The 20,526-nt window shown below is 34.9% G+C and overlaps 1 protein-coding gene across 2 annotated transcripts in view; it reads right to left on the bottom strand.

Annotated features, from left to right (window-relative positions):
- Nucleotides 1–1,653: 1,653 nt before the first annotated feature.
- STT3A (STT3 oligosaccharyltransferase complex catalytic subunit A) overlaps nt 1,654–20,526 on the bottom strand; it is a 29,270-nt gene continuing 10,397 nt past the window's right edge. The window contains exons 9-18 of one of the 2 annotated variants that reach the window (XM_074303881.1): nt 20,297–20,477; nt 19,130–19,285; nt 18,461–18,552; nt 10,606–10,761; nt 8,996–9,184; nt 7,830–7,946; nt 7,613–7,715; nt 4,271–4,459; nt 3,633–3,748; nt 1,654–1,934 (exon numbers count right to left, since the gene is read on the bottom strand). In XM_074303881.1, coding sequence (XP_074159982.1) covers nt 1,896–1,934; nt 3,633–3,748; nt 4,271–4,459; nt 7,613–7,715; nt 7,830–7,946; nt 8,996–9,184; nt 10,606–10,761; nt 18,461–18,552; nt 19,130–19,285; nt 20,297–20,477 — 1,338 coding nt within the window. In that variant the 3' untranslated portion in view covers nt 1,654–1,895. Of the gene's footprint in view, nt 1,935–3,632; nt 3,749–4,270; nt 4,460–5,746; nt 5,839–7,590; nt 7,716–7,829; nt 7,947–8,995; nt 9,185–10,605; nt 10,762–18,460; nt 18,553–19,129; nt 19,286–20,296; nt 20,478–20,526 lie in introns of those variants that run through there. The other variant, XM_074303882.1, reaches the window with a different exon arrangement.

Consider the following 20,526-nt stretch of genomic DNA (forward strand, 5'->3'; position numbering starts at 1 on the left):
TGCATTCTGCAATGTAGACTTGGAAACGACTTCAAAAGTCTAGAATACATTAAAGGTGCAAATGTGAAAGTTTTAAAAAGGAAACAATAGAGACAGGTAGGTAGCACAGTGGAGAGTGTACTGATCCCAGAGTCAGGGAGACCTAAATTTAAATCCAGCTTCAGAGACTTACTACCTATATAACCCTGGCACAAGTCACTTAACTCTGACAACTTCCAAAAATATCAATAATTTTTTTTTAAATGATAAAAAGTAATCAATAATCACCAAAATCCAGGCTGGCTTCATTGACAACAAATCATGCCAGGCTAAGCATATTTCCATTTCCAACAGAATTACTAGATTGATGAATAAGGGACTGTTATAATATATTATCTATTCAGATTTCAGCAGTTAAAAGTTTCATGTGCTCTCTTTCTAAATGAGATGAAGAAATATAAACAAGACAATGATGTAATATATAAATTCAAAACTGGCTGAAATCACTTGACTCCAAAATTTTCCTTGATAGTTTTTTGTCACCTTAGAGAGAGTTCTCTAGTGGAATGTTTCAAGGACTTTTTCATTGCCTTATCTTGTTAGCTTTTTTCTCCATGACTTAAATGAAGGTAGAGATGGCAAATTCACAAATGACACAAAGCTAATAGGAACAGCTAATGGATAAGAGATTCAGGATAGGAAAAGATCTCAATAGGTGAGAATGACCGACTGAACCAAATAAAATGAAATTCATTAGATATAAAACTAAAGTATTAAACTTGAGGTTAAAAAAAAAATCACCTTCACAAAACAGGCCATGAGGGACAAGGCTAGCCACAAATTTGTGTGCAAAAGATCTAGGGATAAACTCAATATGAGTCAACATTGTGACAAGGCAGCCACAAAAGCTAATCTGACCTCATGTTGCATTATAACAAAATATCCAGAACTGGAAAGTCAAGAGTCTTGCTGAATTCTGACTTATTCACATTAGAACCATAACATTATGCTCAATTCTGGACAACATTTAAGGACTTTGAAATCCAGCTGGAGAATGTCCAAAAGCAGAGAACCAAGATTCTGAATACCTATTACAGGATCAATTGAAGGAACTGGGGATGTTTAACTTGGAGAACAAATGATTTAGAAGAAACATGGTTCACTTCAAAAACTTGAAGTCCTGTAATATAGAAGAGGGATTAGAATTATTTTTCTTGGCCCTAGAGAACAAAATGTAAAAGAATGGGTTACAGAAAAGCCAATTTAGGCTCAAAGTGAAGAAAAACTTCCTTACAATTAGAGCTAGCCAAAAGTAGAGTAGCCAAAATACTGCCTTAGGAGGTAGTTTGTTTCCCTTTACTAATTAGGCCTTCAAGTGAAGGAAGATTAGATGATTACTTGCTGGGGATTTAAAGAGGGAATTTCTGTACATGTACACATTTTGGACTAGATGGCCTCTGAGGTCTCTTCCAACTCTTGGATCCTGTGAAGCACCTCATCCAGTCGTTGGCAGTTTGGCTGACTTGAGAGAGAAGGCGATGGCTTTACCCTCAATTTATTTAGGAGAGGGATCTTTGTGCAAATACCAGGCCTAACATCTTCCCTTATTTCAAAGCAATGAGAACATCTGCTTGCTATGTGTCAGTCATATTAAGTCAAATAAAATAAGACACATTTAAAAATTTTTCTTCCCCCTTTAATTGACCATGGTAAAGCCATGACATTTCATTTGGTAACCTGCTTATAATTATAAAAATCATTCCACCTGGCCCGGCCTATATTGCTCTGGGCAAAACTTCCAGGCAATTCCAATCCCATTCTGCCCTGTTCTTACAAACTGCATATAAAAACAACGTCTGTGGCATTCTAGGTGAAGACGAATTCAGTGCGATGCATATTGGAGGTGAAGATGATGATTATGTCCTTGACAATCCTCTATTGTCCAGGTCCTTTACCTGCAAGACAAATTTGCTATTTAGCCCTTTGCAAGACCCCTTAAAATCAGAAAACATTGTTATTCAACAAAATCTGTTAAGAAAACTAGAAAATTGTCTAACACAAACTAGACCATTAACATATCATACCATATACACCAAGATAAACTTCAAACGATATAGATTTAAAAGGTGACATATAAACAAAATAGAGAAGAATGGAAGAAATTATCTATGCATAATAAATCTGTGATAAGGGAAGAGTTCATGATTAAGAAAGCTATCAAGAGGTTCACAGTGGGGGAAAAAGACAATTGTGATTACATAAAACTAAAAAGTTTTTGTATAAACAAAATCCTAAAGGATTATCAATAGAAGAAGAAATCCAAGCTATCATAGCCCTCCCAAAAAAAGAGTTCTAAATCACTAATTAGAGAAATGAAAATTAAAGCAAATCTGAGGTACCATCTTACATACATCAAATTGGCAAAACTGACTTTAAAAAAAAAGAGGAAAATGACAAATGCTAGCAGGCCTATTTAGAGAGTTGTGAATTGGTTCAATCATTTTGGGAAGAAATGTGGAACTATTAGGACTATGCCCCAAAGCAACCAAAGAAAGAGTAAAAAGATCCACGTCTTCAAAAATATTTCTAGCAAATTTCTTTGTGGTAGCTGGAGAACTCAAAACAGAAAATGTCCACATCAATCGAGAAATGGCTATTGTGCTCTAAGAAATGGTGAAAGGGACATTTTCAGAAAACCTGGGAAGACCTGAATGAACTAATATAAAGTAAGCAGAACCAGGAAAATAATTTATCCAATAACAATACCATAAAGACAAATAACTTTAAAAGACTAAAAAACTCTCATCAATACAATCAATCATAATTCTAAAAGAATCACAGTAAAACATGCTAAGAACTCAGCAGATTGAGGCATTTTTTTGGATATCACTATTGAAATTGTTTTGTTTAATTAAACATATGAAGCTGAAAATAAAATAATATTGAATTTGTAAAAAAAATCAGGAAACAAGTTCCCCTTTTAGTACTGAGAGGTTTGCCCAAAAGTAAAGTGAGTTGCATGTTGATGGCCAATGTGACTTTGATATCAAGCAAAAATTTTATTTTGCTCAGAGCTAATAATCCTTAAAGCACATATTCTTTCTATTCAAATCCAAAACAAAATTATATACACAAATGTGTAAATAATACACACACACATTCTGATTCAGTTATAAATTTTGCTGAGTTACTTATGGAAATTTTCCTAAATGAGAAAATCAAAGGATTAATTCAAAGAAACACAGAAATTAGTACTGACCAAGAAAATACAAAATTCAGAATAAGGAACTAGAAAAGAATTAGAGATGATATAGTCCAACTTTCTCATTTTACAGATGAGGAAAGTAAAGTCTAAAAAATAAGTTTAAGAACAGGCAACTAGATGGCACAGAGGAAAGAACACTGGCTCTGAAGTCAGGAGGACTTGATTTCAAATCCAGTTTCAGACATTTAACACTTACTAGTTGTATGACCCTAGGCAAATCACTTAACCCCAAATGCCTCACCAAAAAAAAGAAAAAAAGCTTAAGTCAACTGGCCCGAAATCACATAAGCAGAAAACACTGGTGCCAGGAATTCAATCTCAAGTCTTTTAAACTTAAAGGTAATTCAAGTGTTTTTCCCCAAACTACAGCACAGCAGCATACACTCACCTTGTATATCCTGACCAGCCAATGCTCTGTGGTGTATGCTTCTTCTAGGACATCAAGCTCAAAATCTTTGTTACCAATCTCAGCATTTCTTACTCTGTCATATCCTGGTGGACGCTCTAGGAAGAGAGCAGAAAGAGACATGCACTATTATCTGCATCTGAACATATTTACTAGAGGGTATGTTAGTAAAGTTGTGATAAAGAAGGAGATATTACATAAAACATTCACTCTATAAAAGGATGCCTAGCAGAATGTTGAGCTCAACTTTTCTCAAAAATACAGAACAGACTGGTCTTCAACCCCCTTGAAGAATTATGAAGATGATGAAAGATCCAACTGACTAGGGAGAAAAAACATGCAAACATTACAAAAAAGCTCATGAAAAACTTAGGAAGAGGTCTAAATGACATTTTTAGCACATAGGTTCCCTCAAATCAAAGAAGTGATTTCAGATTTCAGGTCTCAATGTCACACCATTGGAGAACTTTTTGCTGGCAAAGCACTAAGATATGCAAAGTCAAGAGATGGCTTTATGGCTAAAGAAGATTTCCCTCAAAGTAGCAGGCTTGAGAAGTTAGGGCCCTTGTTCTACTCCAGCCCATCTCATTCGGATCTTTACCACACTGTCCTTCACTTACTGGCTTCTGTGTAGACCTGTCCAAAGCGATAGTAACACATCTTGTACATGAGGCAGTTGAGCAGCACTGGGGAACCTTCCCGGTCAACACGGAACTCTCCAGTTGGGGTATAGTAGTCATGCTCTTTGATGTGCTTGCCTGTGTCTGTACTTCCCCCAATTCGGACCATCCATAGAAACTTGTTAATGTCTATGAAACAAAAGGAAATCAATTTTTTCACACTGAGGTCAAACATATTCTCACAAATGTCACTATTTTCAAGGAAATTTCCTCTTGAAATCAAAAAGTTTTTCTTCCATGGGAGAAGTATCTAATTCTAACAATATTCCAAGTGGTAGAAGAGGGGAGGGAGAGATAAAATATTTTGTTTAGCATTCTATCATAAGACCTCCTCCACAGCATTTGAGGCAATAAATTACAAACATAACATCTTTAAACTGGCATTGAGGAAAAATTTATAATGGTTTTAAGCTGGGGAAAATGTAACTATATAAGCCCCACAGGAGGTACAGAACAGGCAATAGGATAAGTCCATCTTTGTCTTATCAGCCACAAAACCTGGAACTGGATTCATAAATATACATGTATAATGACTATTGATACATTAAAAACCATTCCCAACTTCTTACCCTATGCTACTAATCAAATGTGGCCACTTTTGTTACTCTCAATGTTGCCCCTTTCACCGAAAAACACCAAACATATATTTGAAGAGTTAAGACAAAAGAACTTTAGCTAGATGGTTAGTTTGAAAATGCTCTACTGGCACATTAAAGAAATTGTGTTATTTACCATGCACATGCTTTTAATTAGTCAATATATCATTCAAGTCTACATTATCATCTCTATCTAACAGATGGAAAAACTAAGATACAAGATAATGATACAAAAAAGTAAAAAAATCCATGTGTTCATACAGTTCCTAAAGTCAGTTAGCAGCAAAACTAAATATAGAATTCCAGAGTCCTGAATCCCACTCTTTAGGTCATTAGACCAATTCTCCACAGAAACTGGAATTGTGACTTCCTGTCTGGTAGCAGAATGTACAATGCAGAATTGTAGCAGCCTGAGATTATTTAGAGATGGAAAGGTGTACAGGATCAGGGGCAATATAGAAGATAGTCCACTACTCAAAAATGAATCTTTCGGTATTCTACAAAATAGGAAAAGTGTGAAATGTGTGATATATTACATTACCTCACATTGCTCAGAGAATCTAGACTCTGATCACATTTTTATTTTGTCTTGTAACCTGTAGGTCAGCTAGAAAATATTTATTTAATAGGAAATGAACTAAACTGAGGGAGAATATAGCTTGCACAATTTCACTATTTTTCATGACAGACACTGATAGGGACTAAAACTAAGAATATTTAAGAAACCTAGTATCTGCAACACATTTAATATGTATAGGATTGCCTGTCATCTAGGGGAGGGAGTAGAGGGAGAGAAGAGAAAATTTGGAAAAATGAATACAAGAGATAATGTTGTAAAAAAAAAAAAAAAAAATTACCTATGCATATGTACTGTCAAAAAAATTATAAAATTAATTAAAAAAAAAAAAGAAACTAGTATCATAATAAACATTATAAAACCCATCAGGATTTAAACACTTGAATGATTATTATTTCCTTTAAAAAGAAGTCTTCTTGGGATGATACACATTTATTCCAATAACGTACAAATAGTCAAAATATCTCTGGAACTTCTTTATGTTTAGAGTGTCTACAGAGATTATGACCTCTCTGAAGAACTTCAGTGAGACTAAATCTTAGTCACAAGAGTGAATTTGATTTTCTTTCTTTCTTTCTTTTTTTTGGCTAAGGCAATTGAGGTTAAGTGGCTTGCCCAGGACACAGCGAGGAAGTGTATGTGAACGCAGATCCTACTGAGTTCAGAGCTGGTGCTCTCTCTACTGTGTCACCTACCTGACCTCTGATTTTTTTCAAGACAATAAAAAAATCATATAATGTTGAATCTGATGAATAAGACAGGTAGTCAAATGAAATAAAAATCCATTTGGACAAAAACTTTCACAGAACAGACACCAAGCTGGAGTACTGTTATTATGAAAAATCCTTTAAGTTTTTTTTTTTTTTTTAAACATTCCCCCAGACTCATTCAAATCTTTGTAATGTCTACATAATAAATTTAACTGGCTACAAAAGGCAAAATCTGCCTGAGTAATGCTAGCAAAATTAAACAAACAAAACTGTGATGTCATCTCCTAGGATTCTGACCTGGACACTTCCTGAATCCAATGGATGTTGGGATTTTCCACAGCAGTCTTTGATACTACTTTTAGGTTGTAATACAATATTATATTTTATCATCAGTTATTATTATTATTATTATATCAAACTTCCCTTTGAAAGATTAGTTCATTGTTTCTGTTCATCAATCCAAATATACAGAATAACCTGCAGAAATATTCTTGCAAAAGTCTGTTTCTTTAACTAAAGATAATTTTGTAGCCATTATTCTCACTGTTAATCATTTATTTGAAAACCACACCTTTCACCTTTTTTGATATTCTTATAAGTCCTATAAGAATGATTGCTTCATGTAGCAACACATTTTCCTCAGCTTTTCTAAACTTTTTATGTGAGTCATTTGCACTTGGTCTGTACCTTTGATCTCCACGGCTTCTTTTACTGTATTCAGTATCTTATTTACAGATGTTTTTATGTTTTGTACTAAATAAGATACTCCTTTTAAAGACATAAAAACATGTATTTCTATTTGGAAAGAAAAGCCCAGTTATGATTTACTGAAAAATCTTAAGTACTGCTGCTATAAATTTGCAATATTCATGCTATGATGTTCTTTCCCCCACTTCTACATACTTCACACAAAATCTCATTACTGAATAGTCATACCTAATATAAAACCTGGAGACCAAATAGTTGATCCCTAAGACTCAACCTGGCACTAAATCTGATCCTGTGTTCTTTGTCAGTGTAATATGTTAAGAGGAAGCAGAGATGACCAATAATGTGAACAATCTTAAGAAAACAGCACATAGTATGATAATGTGTAATCATAAGTAAATCCTAAATAAAACAGGATAATCCCAGAGGGTATATAATCTATGACATAAAATACAAGGAATATATAAATATATATACCAGTTGTTACCCATGGAAAAAGGCATAACTCCCTTTAAGATAGCAAAAATCTATGATCAAGAATAGAGTTTGTTGTTTAGAGTACACAAAACTAATCATTTATTCCACTCCCATAAGGCATCTGAGTAATTTGGAAGTATGGAGCTATAACAATTACATAGCTAGTTTCAACATAAAAATCTTAAACCACACAGAAGAAAATCAGGAGCATTACCATCAGAAGAATACCCAGTGAGGCCTCCAAATATGACTAGAACATAGCTGACATCAAGCTCCCTCATGATCTCATAGGCCTTCTCTTCTGTGGATGCCATAGCCTAGAAAAATAAAGAGCACACCAGTTTCAGATCAAGGTCTTATTGTTCCCTCTAAAAAGAAGTATTTCCTACTAGGATTCGTACTTACAATGTGTGAAGAGTCCTTCAACCTACCTGTCCAACTCGAGAAATGTGAGTATTGTTCCAGGTATTGTTATCCACTAGGATTGTCCTGTTTGCCATAGCTGTGATCTGGTAGCCATAATCCCACCATGACATGATCTTTGCATCCTGAAAAGTCAGGAATGGAAGATTAGAAATTCTAGATTACTGTTTTCACATATGCTGTCAAGTATGTAGGGAAGTTAAAAGAGGACATATAAGTAAAAGGTTATTCAATAATCTTGGACAATTAACTCAGCATTTTCATGTAACTATTCACATAACAGTATATAACATCCTCTCTCTTACAAAACTACACCCAAACTCATTTTCTGCAAGAGATGACAGGGAAGTAATTTATTAAATAAACACTCATGACAATGGCAGCACTGTTACAAAGAAAACCAAGCACAGTTAAAAGCCAGGGATTGAATGTTTGACACAATGAAGAATATGGAAATTAAACATTTACCAAGTGTTTAGGTAAAGCTAGGCACTGTGCTAAATGCTGAGAATACACAAAATTAATAATAAAATACAATCTTGCACTCCAAAAGGTAAAAACCCACAGAGATAAAAGTCAAGGACCACAAATAACAACTGCTACTTTCACCTACATAGGACTTACATGTTCAAATTAGAATATGGCAACTGAATGGAAAAAATACGATTGTGAGAAAACAAGTTATTAAAAAAGAAAGAAAGAAAGAAAACTTGAAGAACTGGAGATATTTAGTATGGAAGAGACCCTGGAGAATAAGAATGTTAGTGGAAGGGCAGGTGTGTGGAAGAAACAAAACTTATTTTATAGGATTATCTCACAGTATGACCAAGATCTCATAACTTATTTTTTTTTTCATCCACAATATTAACAATTGGTCCAGATCATGGGCCAATTACACCTTTTATGTGTCACAGACCCCTTTAGCAGTCCTTTGAAGTGTACAGCCCTTCTCAAAATTATATTTCTAAATGCATAAAATAAAATAAATAGAATTGTAAAGGGAACCAATTGTATTGAAATATTCCTGATTAAGAATTCCTGTGGATAACATCTAAAATCCCTTCCAATTGTTAAGCATCAATGATTTTATTCATACAGGACTTAATCTAGCTGGAATTGCTATATTCATCATCATGACCCACTTTACCATCTCTTTAGTTCCCCAAATCTTTACCTCTGGAGTGTTGTGTCTAAGCCAATAGTACGCCTCCCTGAAGTCATCAAATATGATCCTGCTTCCATCTCCACCTCGTGCAGAAAGCACAATAGAAGGAGAAGAGTAGGCTTCACTGGTGACCCATGTTGAGTGGAAAGTGTAAGTGATAAGGAAAAAAGCCATGACCAAGATCATCCCACTTGCCACCTGGAAAAGAAATAAATCTCTTAAAAAAACATCACCTCAAATTTCTCATTACTCATTTTTCAAATTCTGCTCTTTACTACAGTAGCCTAACCTAAAAACTGTCTAGGTTCTTAAAAGTATCTAGTTTCTTAATCATGTATGCTAAACGAACCAAAATAAGAATTGGATAAAATTCCAAAGGCCACAAAATTGTATCTCTTTGGGATAAAACAGAGAAAAAATTCTAAAGAGATGAATGGTACCATAAGAATATTCCAATTATAATCAATGTTCAAGAGAAAAGATTCAATGTTGGTAGTGATATAAACTGCTTCTATCATTCTGGAAAGTAATTTCAAATTGTACAAAATTACTAAAATGTTCATCTTTTTTGACTCTGAGATACACAACTAGGTATATAAGGAAAGTGAGTGATAAAAAATAAAGTACTTTTTTAGTACTGATATTATTTGGTGTTTATAAGGCCTTTTTGTAGTAGTAAAGCACTAGAAAAAAGTAGATTCTTATCAACTGGGGAATAGCTAAACAAGATATGGTTACATGAAAGTACTGAATTGTATTGCACTGGGAAAGCATGGGAAAATATGTGAATTAATGCAAACTAAAGTAAGCCACATCAGGAAATGACTATAACAATTCAAATGAAATATCAATAACTAGATAACAATCAAAATTGAACAATTTGAAATTATAGTAACAAAGCTTATCCCCAAAGAAGAGATGAGAAGGCATCTATCCTTCTTTTCAAAGGTAGGGAGGGGCATATAAATATGAGGCATTACAAATAATGTTAAATTTCTATGATGTGATAGTTGATTTTTTTTTATTTTTTTTTTTTTGGCTGAGACTACTGGGGTTAAGTGATTTGACTAGGATCACACAGCTAGGAAGTGTTAAGTGTCTGAAGCCTGATTTGAACTCAGGTCCTCCTGATTTCAGGGCTGGTGCTCTAACCATTGTGCACCTAGCTGCTCCATGATAGCTGATTTTTAAATTTTTTTTTCCCATTTCTTATTCTGTTATAAAGGATGACTCACAAGGAAAAAGGGGAAGGATATACTGGAAAATTTAGGTCATTTAAAAAATAACAATAAAAACATTTAAAAAACTTTAAACAAATTCCATCTACCATAAATATGGAAGGCATAAATAGAAGCAACCATTCCTTAATCCTAGTTGTGATAAAAATGATAGAAACTAGATTTATATAATACTTTAATAACAATAAGAAACCAAATTATATAGGATTTTATAATACACTTAGAAGCAGACAGACTGTTGGTAAAGAACGGAATGTATCAATTACATTGTTTTCCTCTGATTCCTTAAAACTAGCAATTGTACCACTGATAAGATAGCTCTATGTTACCTAGAAACCCTATCTAATCAATCATCCCCAATATGCTTTACCCTTTGCTCACCTCATTTTTGATAGGATAGGTAGAGTCCTGTTGTTTCTTACTCTTCTTGTCTGGACGACTAATGTCTAAGTTTTTCATGTAGGTGGAGAGGACCTGGGAAACCCCAATGCCAGAGAGAATACACATCACAGGAGCAAGGACTAGCATTAGACGTACCTGGGAAGAAGAAAGGAAGCATAACTGATAATGTCACTTTCACAGATAAAATAAAATTCTTTCTCTTTTCTTCTTTTAACTCTGAGCCTACAAACAATCCAGCAATAATTAATCAATCATCAACAATAATTTATTAAGTGCTGACTATATGCCAAATATTATAAGAGCTGGGAACAGAAAGATAAAAATTGAAACAGTCTCTGCCTTCATGGAACTAACATTTCATTAGGGGACATGATACGTATACATATACATATACACATATACAAATACGTACAAAATAAATACAAGTACCTAAGAAGCACTGACAGAATGGTATGTATTGGGGAAGGAAAGCAAAGGAAATCAGAAAGGTCTCATGTACAAGGAGAAACTTAAGCTGACCTTTGAAGAAAGCTGTATATTCTAAGAGACAGAGGTGAGAAAGAAGCGTTGGGGGACAGTCAGTGCAAAAACAGAGAGGATGAGAGCTGGAATGTCATGTACGAGGAACAGCAAGATCAGTTTGGCTGAATCAGCAAGTATATGAAAGGGAATAATATTTAATTTTTTAAATTTTCATAAGAAAAGGTAAAATGGAGCCCTGTTATGAAGGACTTTAAATGCCAAACAGAGAAATTTCTATTTTATCCTAGAAGCAAAAGGAATCCACTGGAACTTTTTGCTCAAGGGAATGGTATGGTTAAAATTGTACTTTTAAGAATATCACTTTGGGAACTGTTTCTGGGAAGTTGATAGAATGTTAGATTATTTCAAACTCTTCAGATTTCTCCCACAAACAAAACAAAATTGTACCTCAGGGTGAACACAAACAGGTGAGAAACAAATAAGATTTGGGGCAGAACAGAGGCCATCCTAGGCGAACCTGAGAAGACCCAAAGATGTAGGACCAAAAAATCAGTTGTTAGTGTAAATATCTCCAGGCTAGCTCCACAGGAACTGAAGGCAGAAAGTCCTGGGGCTAGCTAGGTTCAGAGGTAGCCTCAGGTTGAACCACAGAACTTTCACATCTCAGACAGCCTGGGGAATCACAGGTCTGTGTCTTGGAAGACTGAGGAAACCTCTCTGATAAGGAGAGGGATAAGGAATGCTAGGCCCAATTATGTGGCTGAGATATGGCCCTTGGTGAGAAAGAACCAGTACACCCATTGAATGCAGAAACAATGGGGCTTGCAGGCCAGGTAGAATTCTTGGTTTGAGGCAGGTCAGAGGGGTGAGCTGAAGTGAAGCCAGAGGCGTGAGCTGAAGTGAAGCCAGAGGCAGTATCCTCCCCACTCCAAGATTACAAGTGTTATACTAATAAATTCTCATTTTTAAAAAATGAGCAGGCTCAAGAGAAAGAACCCAACCAAAAAAGCTTACTATGGGAATAGGGAAGATTGGAGTTCAGCTTCAGAGGACACTGAAATAAAAAAGCCTGTCCTTACCCAAAGAATAATGTTAAATAGTTACCTGTCCAGAAAGAAATTATAGAAGAACTCAAAAGACTTTAAAAGTCAAATGTAAAGAGATTGAAGAAAAACTTAAAAAAAAAAAAAAATCTAAGAAAAACAAAATTATGAAAAATCAACTAGAAAAGGAGAAAGTCATAAAGAAAATATATACAAATACTACAACAAAGATGAGCAGTAGAATTTATTAGAATAAAAAGCAGAACTAGTAATTATTTATCTCAAAGTCAAACTTAAAGATTCAATCAAGAGAGAAATATACATTATACAGCAGCCATATTAATACTGGTTTAGATGCATATGCATGTTTACAAATGTGTAAATGCTTATTATATATGAGTGCATATATGCATGTAGGTTTAAGTAGGTGTGTATTACATAAAAATTAGTATGTATGAGCTGTGTGTGCAGATGTGAAAAAATATATATGCATACAAAAATATAGCCATGTTTAACTGTAGTCTGCTTGGGGAAGACAGGAGAAATGAAAAAGGAAAAAAATGAATAAAATAAAAAATGCACAGCAGAGAACAAAATAACTAACAAGGAAGCAAAGAAAAGATGATGAGTCGAATATAAAACATGTATTATACATGCTTTCTTGAAACAAATTTATTCTTACATATTTTGAATCTTCCCTAATATTCTGCTGGGCACATGATAATATTTTGTTTTTGTTTTTTCTTTTTAATTTTTCTATTTTGCTTTTTCTTACTCTATATTTAATTTTAAATAATTTTTTTAAAAATTAAATTTAAATTAAAAATATATATGATGATACAGTCCATATATGATGATAAATAACATTGTTCTCTACCATGACTGGATTATTTTAATAAACTACTTTACATATTTATTTTTTTAAAAAAGTATTATTTTGGTAGCAGAGTGGTGGTTAAGACGAAGAAGAGTATTAAGCAAGGAGATCAATTAATTAAGAAATTATTACACTAGACCAGGTAAGAGATAATGAGACTCTGGCCTGGATTATGTAGCCATCAGATATGTATGGTAGTCAGATATGATACTTTTAGACTCTCTCTGTATCACCATTTAGTCATCATTTCATCTAACATCCAGACTTGGCTAAATTGTATTTGTGAGGTGATGGAGAGTAAGAAATTGAGAATGACTCTGAGATAGGGATTTGATACCTAAACTGATACAAAGTGAAGAATAACCAAGAAAGTAATATATACAATGATAACAAGGTAAATGGGGTAAAATTAAATAATTAATTGAACATGTGAACAATTAATGCAGCAAATTACAAAGAACAAACTTGGCTCCAAAGAAGAAATAGGAAAAGATACTTCCCCTTACACCTTGGGAGAAAAGGGAAAGGAGGAGGTCATGGTCCATGGGTATAAAACATTGGATTATTCATTGAATGAACTGCTTGAAGTAAATCTACTACAGGCAGAGACAGCACAAGTCCCGGCCTTGAACTAGAAGGGTGATAAAAATGAACACCACCATAGTCTTCCATTACCACCAATCTGAGTATGAGGACAGAGTAATTTGTCCATTTCCACCTTGAAATCCTTCAGCACCAAAGGTAGCATAGGCAAGAATTTCTCCTGCCACTGTTCCCATTCCCTCAAGCCTATCCCACCCTAAGCCCCATCCCTCTTGAGGCCCTATTCTTCTAGAACCACTACTCATCAATTATCACTAAACTTCCTTCATATTAGACTAGTTCTCATTCCTTTAGTTTTCATACACTCACAGAAACCCAGCTCTTCTCACAGCAGAGACTCTATCTGAAGGCCATCAGTAAAGGATCTACTTTCTTTTCTCACACTCTCTAACACATTGGTCCAGGAAGGAATAGGTATACATTCCTGGCTCAATTACACTTTTAGACCCTCTCTGTGTCACTATTTAGTCATCATTTCATCTATCTATGTTACCCCATCTAAAGCAAATTTGCTCTTATGAACAGGCTTCCAAGCATTCTACCTCCTCTCAAGGAATTCAGCAACTAGAATATAGTCTTCCTCTATACCATAACTTTTATCCTCATATAATATATATGTTAATGTCACCTCAAACACACTAGTCTCCCAGTTCATCACTCATCCCAAATTCCATAACCCACACCTTCATTTCATCTTAGTCACACACAGAACAGTCTTACTCTTACCATCACCCATAACTTTTCAATTACCATGATTCAGAAATCTGATATTCCTCTCTTTTCATCTCTTCCTCTCAATCACTCCTAAACCTGTCCTTCATCCTCATATATACTTTAGTTGTTTTACTATTATTCTTTCTTCTTTTCCATTCATGCTTTAGCTTCATTTTTTCCTTTTGAAATATTAATGTTATAGATTAGGCAGTTCAACTTCATACTGTTCTCTAATATCAAATCAACTCCACCCTTAGATTACTACCTCTCATGCCTTATCAATATCAATTCCCAATCTTCTCTATTTTTTTTTTCCTCTGAGGCTAGGGTTAAGTGACTTGCCCAGGATCACACAGCTAGGAAGTGTTAAGTGTCTGAGACCAGATTTGAACTTGGGTCCTCCTGAATTCTAGGCTGGTACTCTATCCACTGCACCACCTAGCTGCCCCGATCTTTTCTATTTTTTAAGAAACCTTTATTTGACCCAAATCCATCTCTCATATGCCTGTGGACGCCTTCTTTTATTTTTATTGGTGAGTTCTTCTCAGAACCTTCATTTTGGGGAAGGATCCCAGACTAGAGATCCCTCATTCTCCAATCTTAGCCACCATATTCCTGCCCATGTATCCGTCCTAATAATATCTTCCACTTCTCACATTTCAGCTCCCCTTTAGAGCTAATTCCCCCATTAGAATGTAAGTCCCTTATTGGGTTTGTATCCCAAAGAGATCATAAAAGAGAGTAAAAGACCCACATGTGCAAAAAATGTTTGTAGTAGCTTTTTTTGTGATGGCAAGAAATTGGAAATCAAATGTATGTCCATCAATTGGGAATGACTAAATCAGGTATAACATATGAATGTAATAGAATATTATTTTTCTATAAGAAATGATGAGCAGGCTGATTTCAGAAAAGCCATGAAAGACTTACATTAACTGATACTGAATGAAGTGAGCAGAATCAGGAGAACAATGTATACAATAAAAACAAGACTGCATAATGATAAACTATGGTAAAATTAACTCTTTTCACCAATACAGTGATCTAAGACAATCCCAATAGACTTGGGATAGAAAATGCCATTCACATCCTGAAAAAGAACTCTGGAAACTGAATATGGATCAAAGCATTCTATTTTCATCTTTAAATGGTTTTTTCTTTCTGGTGATTTTCCCTTTTATTCTGATTTTTCTCTCCCAACATGTCTAATATGGAAATAGTTAAAAATGATTATACAAGTATAACCTATATCAGAACATTTTCTGTCTTGAGGGGGAAGAGAGGAAAAAAAATTTGGAATTCAAAATCTTACAAAAACAAATGTTAAAAAGTATCTTTACATGTAATTGGAAAGATAAAATGTTATTAAATTAAAAAAAAAAAGTATATTACTTAAGGATAGGGACTGGTTTTTGTTTTTTTGTTTTTTTGGTGTGGATTGGGGGAAGGAAGGGAGAGTAGAGTTTGGTTTCTATTTGTATTCCTAGAACTTAGCACAATACCTGACACATGGTAAGAAGTACTTAATAATGCTTTCTGAATGACTGACCCATCATTCCCTTAATCTATTATCCAATAGCTTAGCCAAACTCTAAAGAAAAGCTATCTTCACTAATTGCTTCCATTTTCCTCCACCCACTTTTCAGTTCCTAGTAATTTAGCTTCTGACTTGCTAGTCAACCAAAACTGTCTCCTTCAAGGTTACCAACAATCTTTGTGGCTAGATCCAAGAGCCTTTTCTCAGTCCTCATCATTCTTGATGGCTTTACAGCACTGGACACTATCAACCATCCTTCACTCCCACCTCAATACTTTTCCCTCTTCTAGTTAATGACATTGTTCTTTCAGAGTTCTCTATCTACCTCTGTGATGATTCCAATTCTCAGTCTCTATGGAATCTTCATTAACACTCTCACCCCCAAGCAACAGTATGTTCCTCAGTTCTGTCCTGGGCCCTCTTCTCTCTCTGTAATCTTTTATATTTCATTAATTACACAAGATATTGTATGAGGCACTGAGGTATGAGCACTTGACACATAGTAGGCACTTAATAAAGCTTTGTTGATTACTCAGTTATTTTTGTGCAAATTAAATATCTAGCATTCATCTCTCAAGCTCTAGTTCTGTTAATTTACATCTATATTAGATTCCAATAGATATCTCAAATTTAGTACATCTAAAACAAGAAACATTTGCTTTCTCTCTAAATTTCACCCTTCTTTAATTCTAAGATACCACTACAGACCTCTCAGATTGGCGAACATGACAGGAATGATAAGTGTCAGAGAGAATGTGGGAAAAGTGGGACACTAATATATTGTTGGTGAAGTTGTGAAATGATTCAACCATTCTAAAGAGTAATTTGGAGCTATGCCCAAAGGGCTATCAATTACTGTACATACATACCCTTTGATCAAGGAGTATCTCTACTGGGTCTGTATCCCAAGAGATCATTTTTTAAAAAGGGAAAAGGACCCATATATGCCAAATGTTTATGTAGCAGCTCTTTTTGTAAGTGGCAAGAAACTGGAAACTAAGTGGATGCCCATCATTTGGAGCTAAATTAAATTATGGTATATGAATATCATGGAATATTATTATTCTATAAGAAATGATCAGCATGATAATTTCAGAAAGGCCTGGAAAGACTTACATGAACTGATGCTAAGTGAAGTGAATAGAACCAAAAGAACATTGTACACAGAAACAACAAGATGATCAACTGTGATGGACTTGGATCTTTTCAACAATGAGATGACTCAGACCAGTTCCAATGGTCTTGTGATGAAGAGAGCCATCTTCATCCAGAAAGAGAACTACAGGGAATGAATGTGGATTACAACATTGTTATTGTTTGCTTGGTTTCTTTTTTTTTCCCCTCATTTTTTTCCTTTTTGATCTGACTTTTCTTGTGCAGCATGATAAATGTGGAAATGTTTAGAAGAACTGCACATTTAACCTATATATATATATATATATAGGATTACTTATTGTCTAGGGGAGGGAGGTGGAGGGAAGGGAGAAAAATTGGAACACAAGGTTTTGCAAGAGGGAATACTAAAAATTATCTTTGTACATATTTAAAAAAAAAAAAAAAGAAAAAGAAAAAAAAAAAAAAAAACCTCCCCCTTCTTCCTAATTACACTGCCAAGGATACCCCACTGATCCAATCACCTAGCCTCTTTCAACTCTTCACTCACTCTCCCTCATCCATTCAATTGCTCATATCTGTACTCTTATCTCTAGTCATCCTAATATATGGCCTCAGCACCTCTAACCTGGATAAATGCAAGAGAATCCTAGGTAGTCTCACTGTTTCCAATTCACCTTTACATTGCTACCAAAACAGCACTTCTTAATAGAAGTCTGAATAGGTCATTCCCCTAGCAAGAAACTTATATGCCTCCCTACTATGTCTAACATCCAATACAAATGTCTTTGTTTAGCAATGAAAATCCTTCGGTCCTTCCAGATTTACTTCCCTCCACCTCCCACCCTACATGCACCTTACGTTTCAAAGTGACCTTTTTGTTCTCCGTGACATTCCTCCTTACCTTTGAAACTTAATCAAGATATCATCCATGGAAGAAATGCTCTCTATCCCATCACCCTTGTCTGATGTATTGCCAACTTCTTTCAAGAATCACCTCAGATCACACAGATAAGATGTCTTTCCTGATCCCTCCAATTTTGAGTACTCTAAACAACTCCAAGCTCCCATGGCCAAAATTATTCTATTACTGTATTTACTTATTTTTCCACATGTATTCTGTCCTGAGAACCGAAACTGTTTTGTTCTTGTATGCTCAGTGCCCCGTACACTATCTTGTGTGATTAATGAACATGTTGAATTGAATCATAAATATAAGAAAACTGAATGAGAACTTTGAGATGTGTTGATGCCTGTGGGACCATTACTAGGCAGGAGCACTACTAATAAGAGTTTACTTACCCTAGCTTCCCTAAAGAGATTTATAGCTAAGATCCTTAAACTCTCAAAGAAGGCACTCTCTCACCACCACTTAGCCAAAAATCTCTGAATATTTTGAACCTCACCAAGAAGAATAGACAACATCAAGAAAATGGGAAGAAAGGTACAGAAGATATTTCTCACCATGACAGCTGAGAAGTACATACTGGTCACACCATACATGATGATAAAGATCCGGGCATCAGACAAGTTGCTAAAGCAGTAATAGAGACCAACTGCAAGAAAAAAAATTTAAAAAAAAAAAAAAGAAGAAGAAGAAGAAAAATGCTGTTGAGTCCTCAAGAACCGGGCAAGTAGTCATATCCACCATAAAAAAAAAATCTTAGAATGTGCCTCTAGAGAGGAAAATAACATTAAGCTCCAGCCTAAAGATATTATACTAAGGTTTTCAAAGTAATTACTATAAAAGATAGCTTAGCAGATGACCAAACTTCCTTGTGAAAACACCTTTAGACAGGGACACAGAATTGTGACAATTTTAAACAAATAAACAAAATGAGTTTGGAGAAAAATCCAGAAGAAAATATATCTTCTGCAGGCCCTTTGTGGAACAAGAATAAAAGTTATATACTATTTTGGATACCTGTCCCAACAAATTTGCCAGTGTCATTCCTACCCTTCCTTTTTTTCTTTCTCTTCATTTCTATTCTTCAGGTATTTAAGAAATATTTTTAAACATTCTTTGTGCAACATAAGGAAAAGAAACCATGTCTCTTGGATACTTTACAGATTTTATTTGATGTAGTAACTTGTGCCAAGGAGACCAAGTCAAAGATTTCAAGATAAACAGACCTGGGAACATGAAGACTAAGAGCTGCAGGTCAAAGTAGTAAGAAGACCAGGTGGTAGGTTGATGCTCAGACACAGAGGCAATAATTGGGATGTTATTCTTAGCATAAGAAGGATCCAGCAGAGAGTAGAAACGTCCCGTCCAGGGAGAAATTTTTCCTGGTAGGAAAAATAAATGTTAGTATTTCATAACAATTCCCAAGACAGTAAATATCTAATTCTACTCAACCATATCTATTTTCTCATCCAAGAAGATTATCTAAAGAGTCACCCAATACTTAAAATCAAAATGCTATCAGTTTCTCATATTTTGCTTCCGATTTTTCGTGTTCTTCTCTCCACTTAAGACCAGAATGAGAATGCTCCTGTCAGCATGCACAGAAAACAAAGAAAGACTACATGAATAAAATGCTGAGGAAAATGGAATAAGTATGTGTCCATTTGTCTGGCATATCATCTTCCTAAATTTGGAAGTGAGACCAAGACTCTCTGAAGAAGAGGTAATACAGCAGACCTGATCACTATGCTCAATTACCCTGAACAGGACAGTAGTACTAGGAGTAGGCCTTTGGAATATATACTATACACATCCAAAACATACAGAGGAAACGTATATAGAAGGAATCGGGGATATTGCATAAAACAGCTGGTCTATATCAAATGGAACAATATGGAAGTCCCACCTAATCATGAATGAAAGGAAGGTAACCCAGCATGTACACAAGGTATAAAAAACAAGGCTAAGATTCATCCCACTCCCCACCAATAAAAATGAAAAGAGAAAAGATAGAGGGAAAATAAGTAGACTCATTTAACAGCTATAATTTTCCAGACATCAGTAAATAGCCTGACAGGCCATTTTCAGGTATTTCAATCCTCAGACTGTAAAAGGAGCTAGACTTTGATATGTTTGGAACCAAATGCAAGCAAGTTATCAAAAACAATCTTAATTCTTTAAAAAAAAAAAAAAAAAAAAAAAAGAGGGTTAAGTGGAGAATGAGGAAAGTAAGATGGGGTATGTGGAAAAAAAATCTTCCTTGGACAAGGAAAGGTCATTCTCCACATATCCAATCTCTTTAAAACTTATTGTATTTTTATACTCGGAGGAGTAAATTTCTTACTGCATATAACAGAAATCCTTGCCTATCTATGGTCAGGGGTGTTTCCTACCTGTCAGCATGAGGACAGCTCCCAGAGTGAGGAGGACGAAACCAACCAAGGAGATGACACTTCGGAAGAGGACTTCAAATTGCTGAGGATTCAGCTTGCTGCGCAGGTAATCCACAAAGGCGTGGATTTGGCAGAGACCAAAGACCCCAAAAGCTGCCATGTGCTCTGATGAAAGGACAGGCTGTGAGAAAGAAGCACTGTGAATTATGATCAAGGTATAAGGTGGAGCT

Source organism: Sminthopsis crassicaudata, chromosome 3, assembly GCF_048593235.1.
Source record: "Sminthopsis crassicaudata isolate SCR6 chromosome 3, ASM4859323v1, whole genome shotgun sequence".
Classification (NCBI taxonomy): domain Eukaryota; kingdom Metazoa; phylum Chordata; class Mammalia; order Dasyuromorphia; family Dasyuridae; genus Sminthopsis; species Sminthopsis crassicaudata.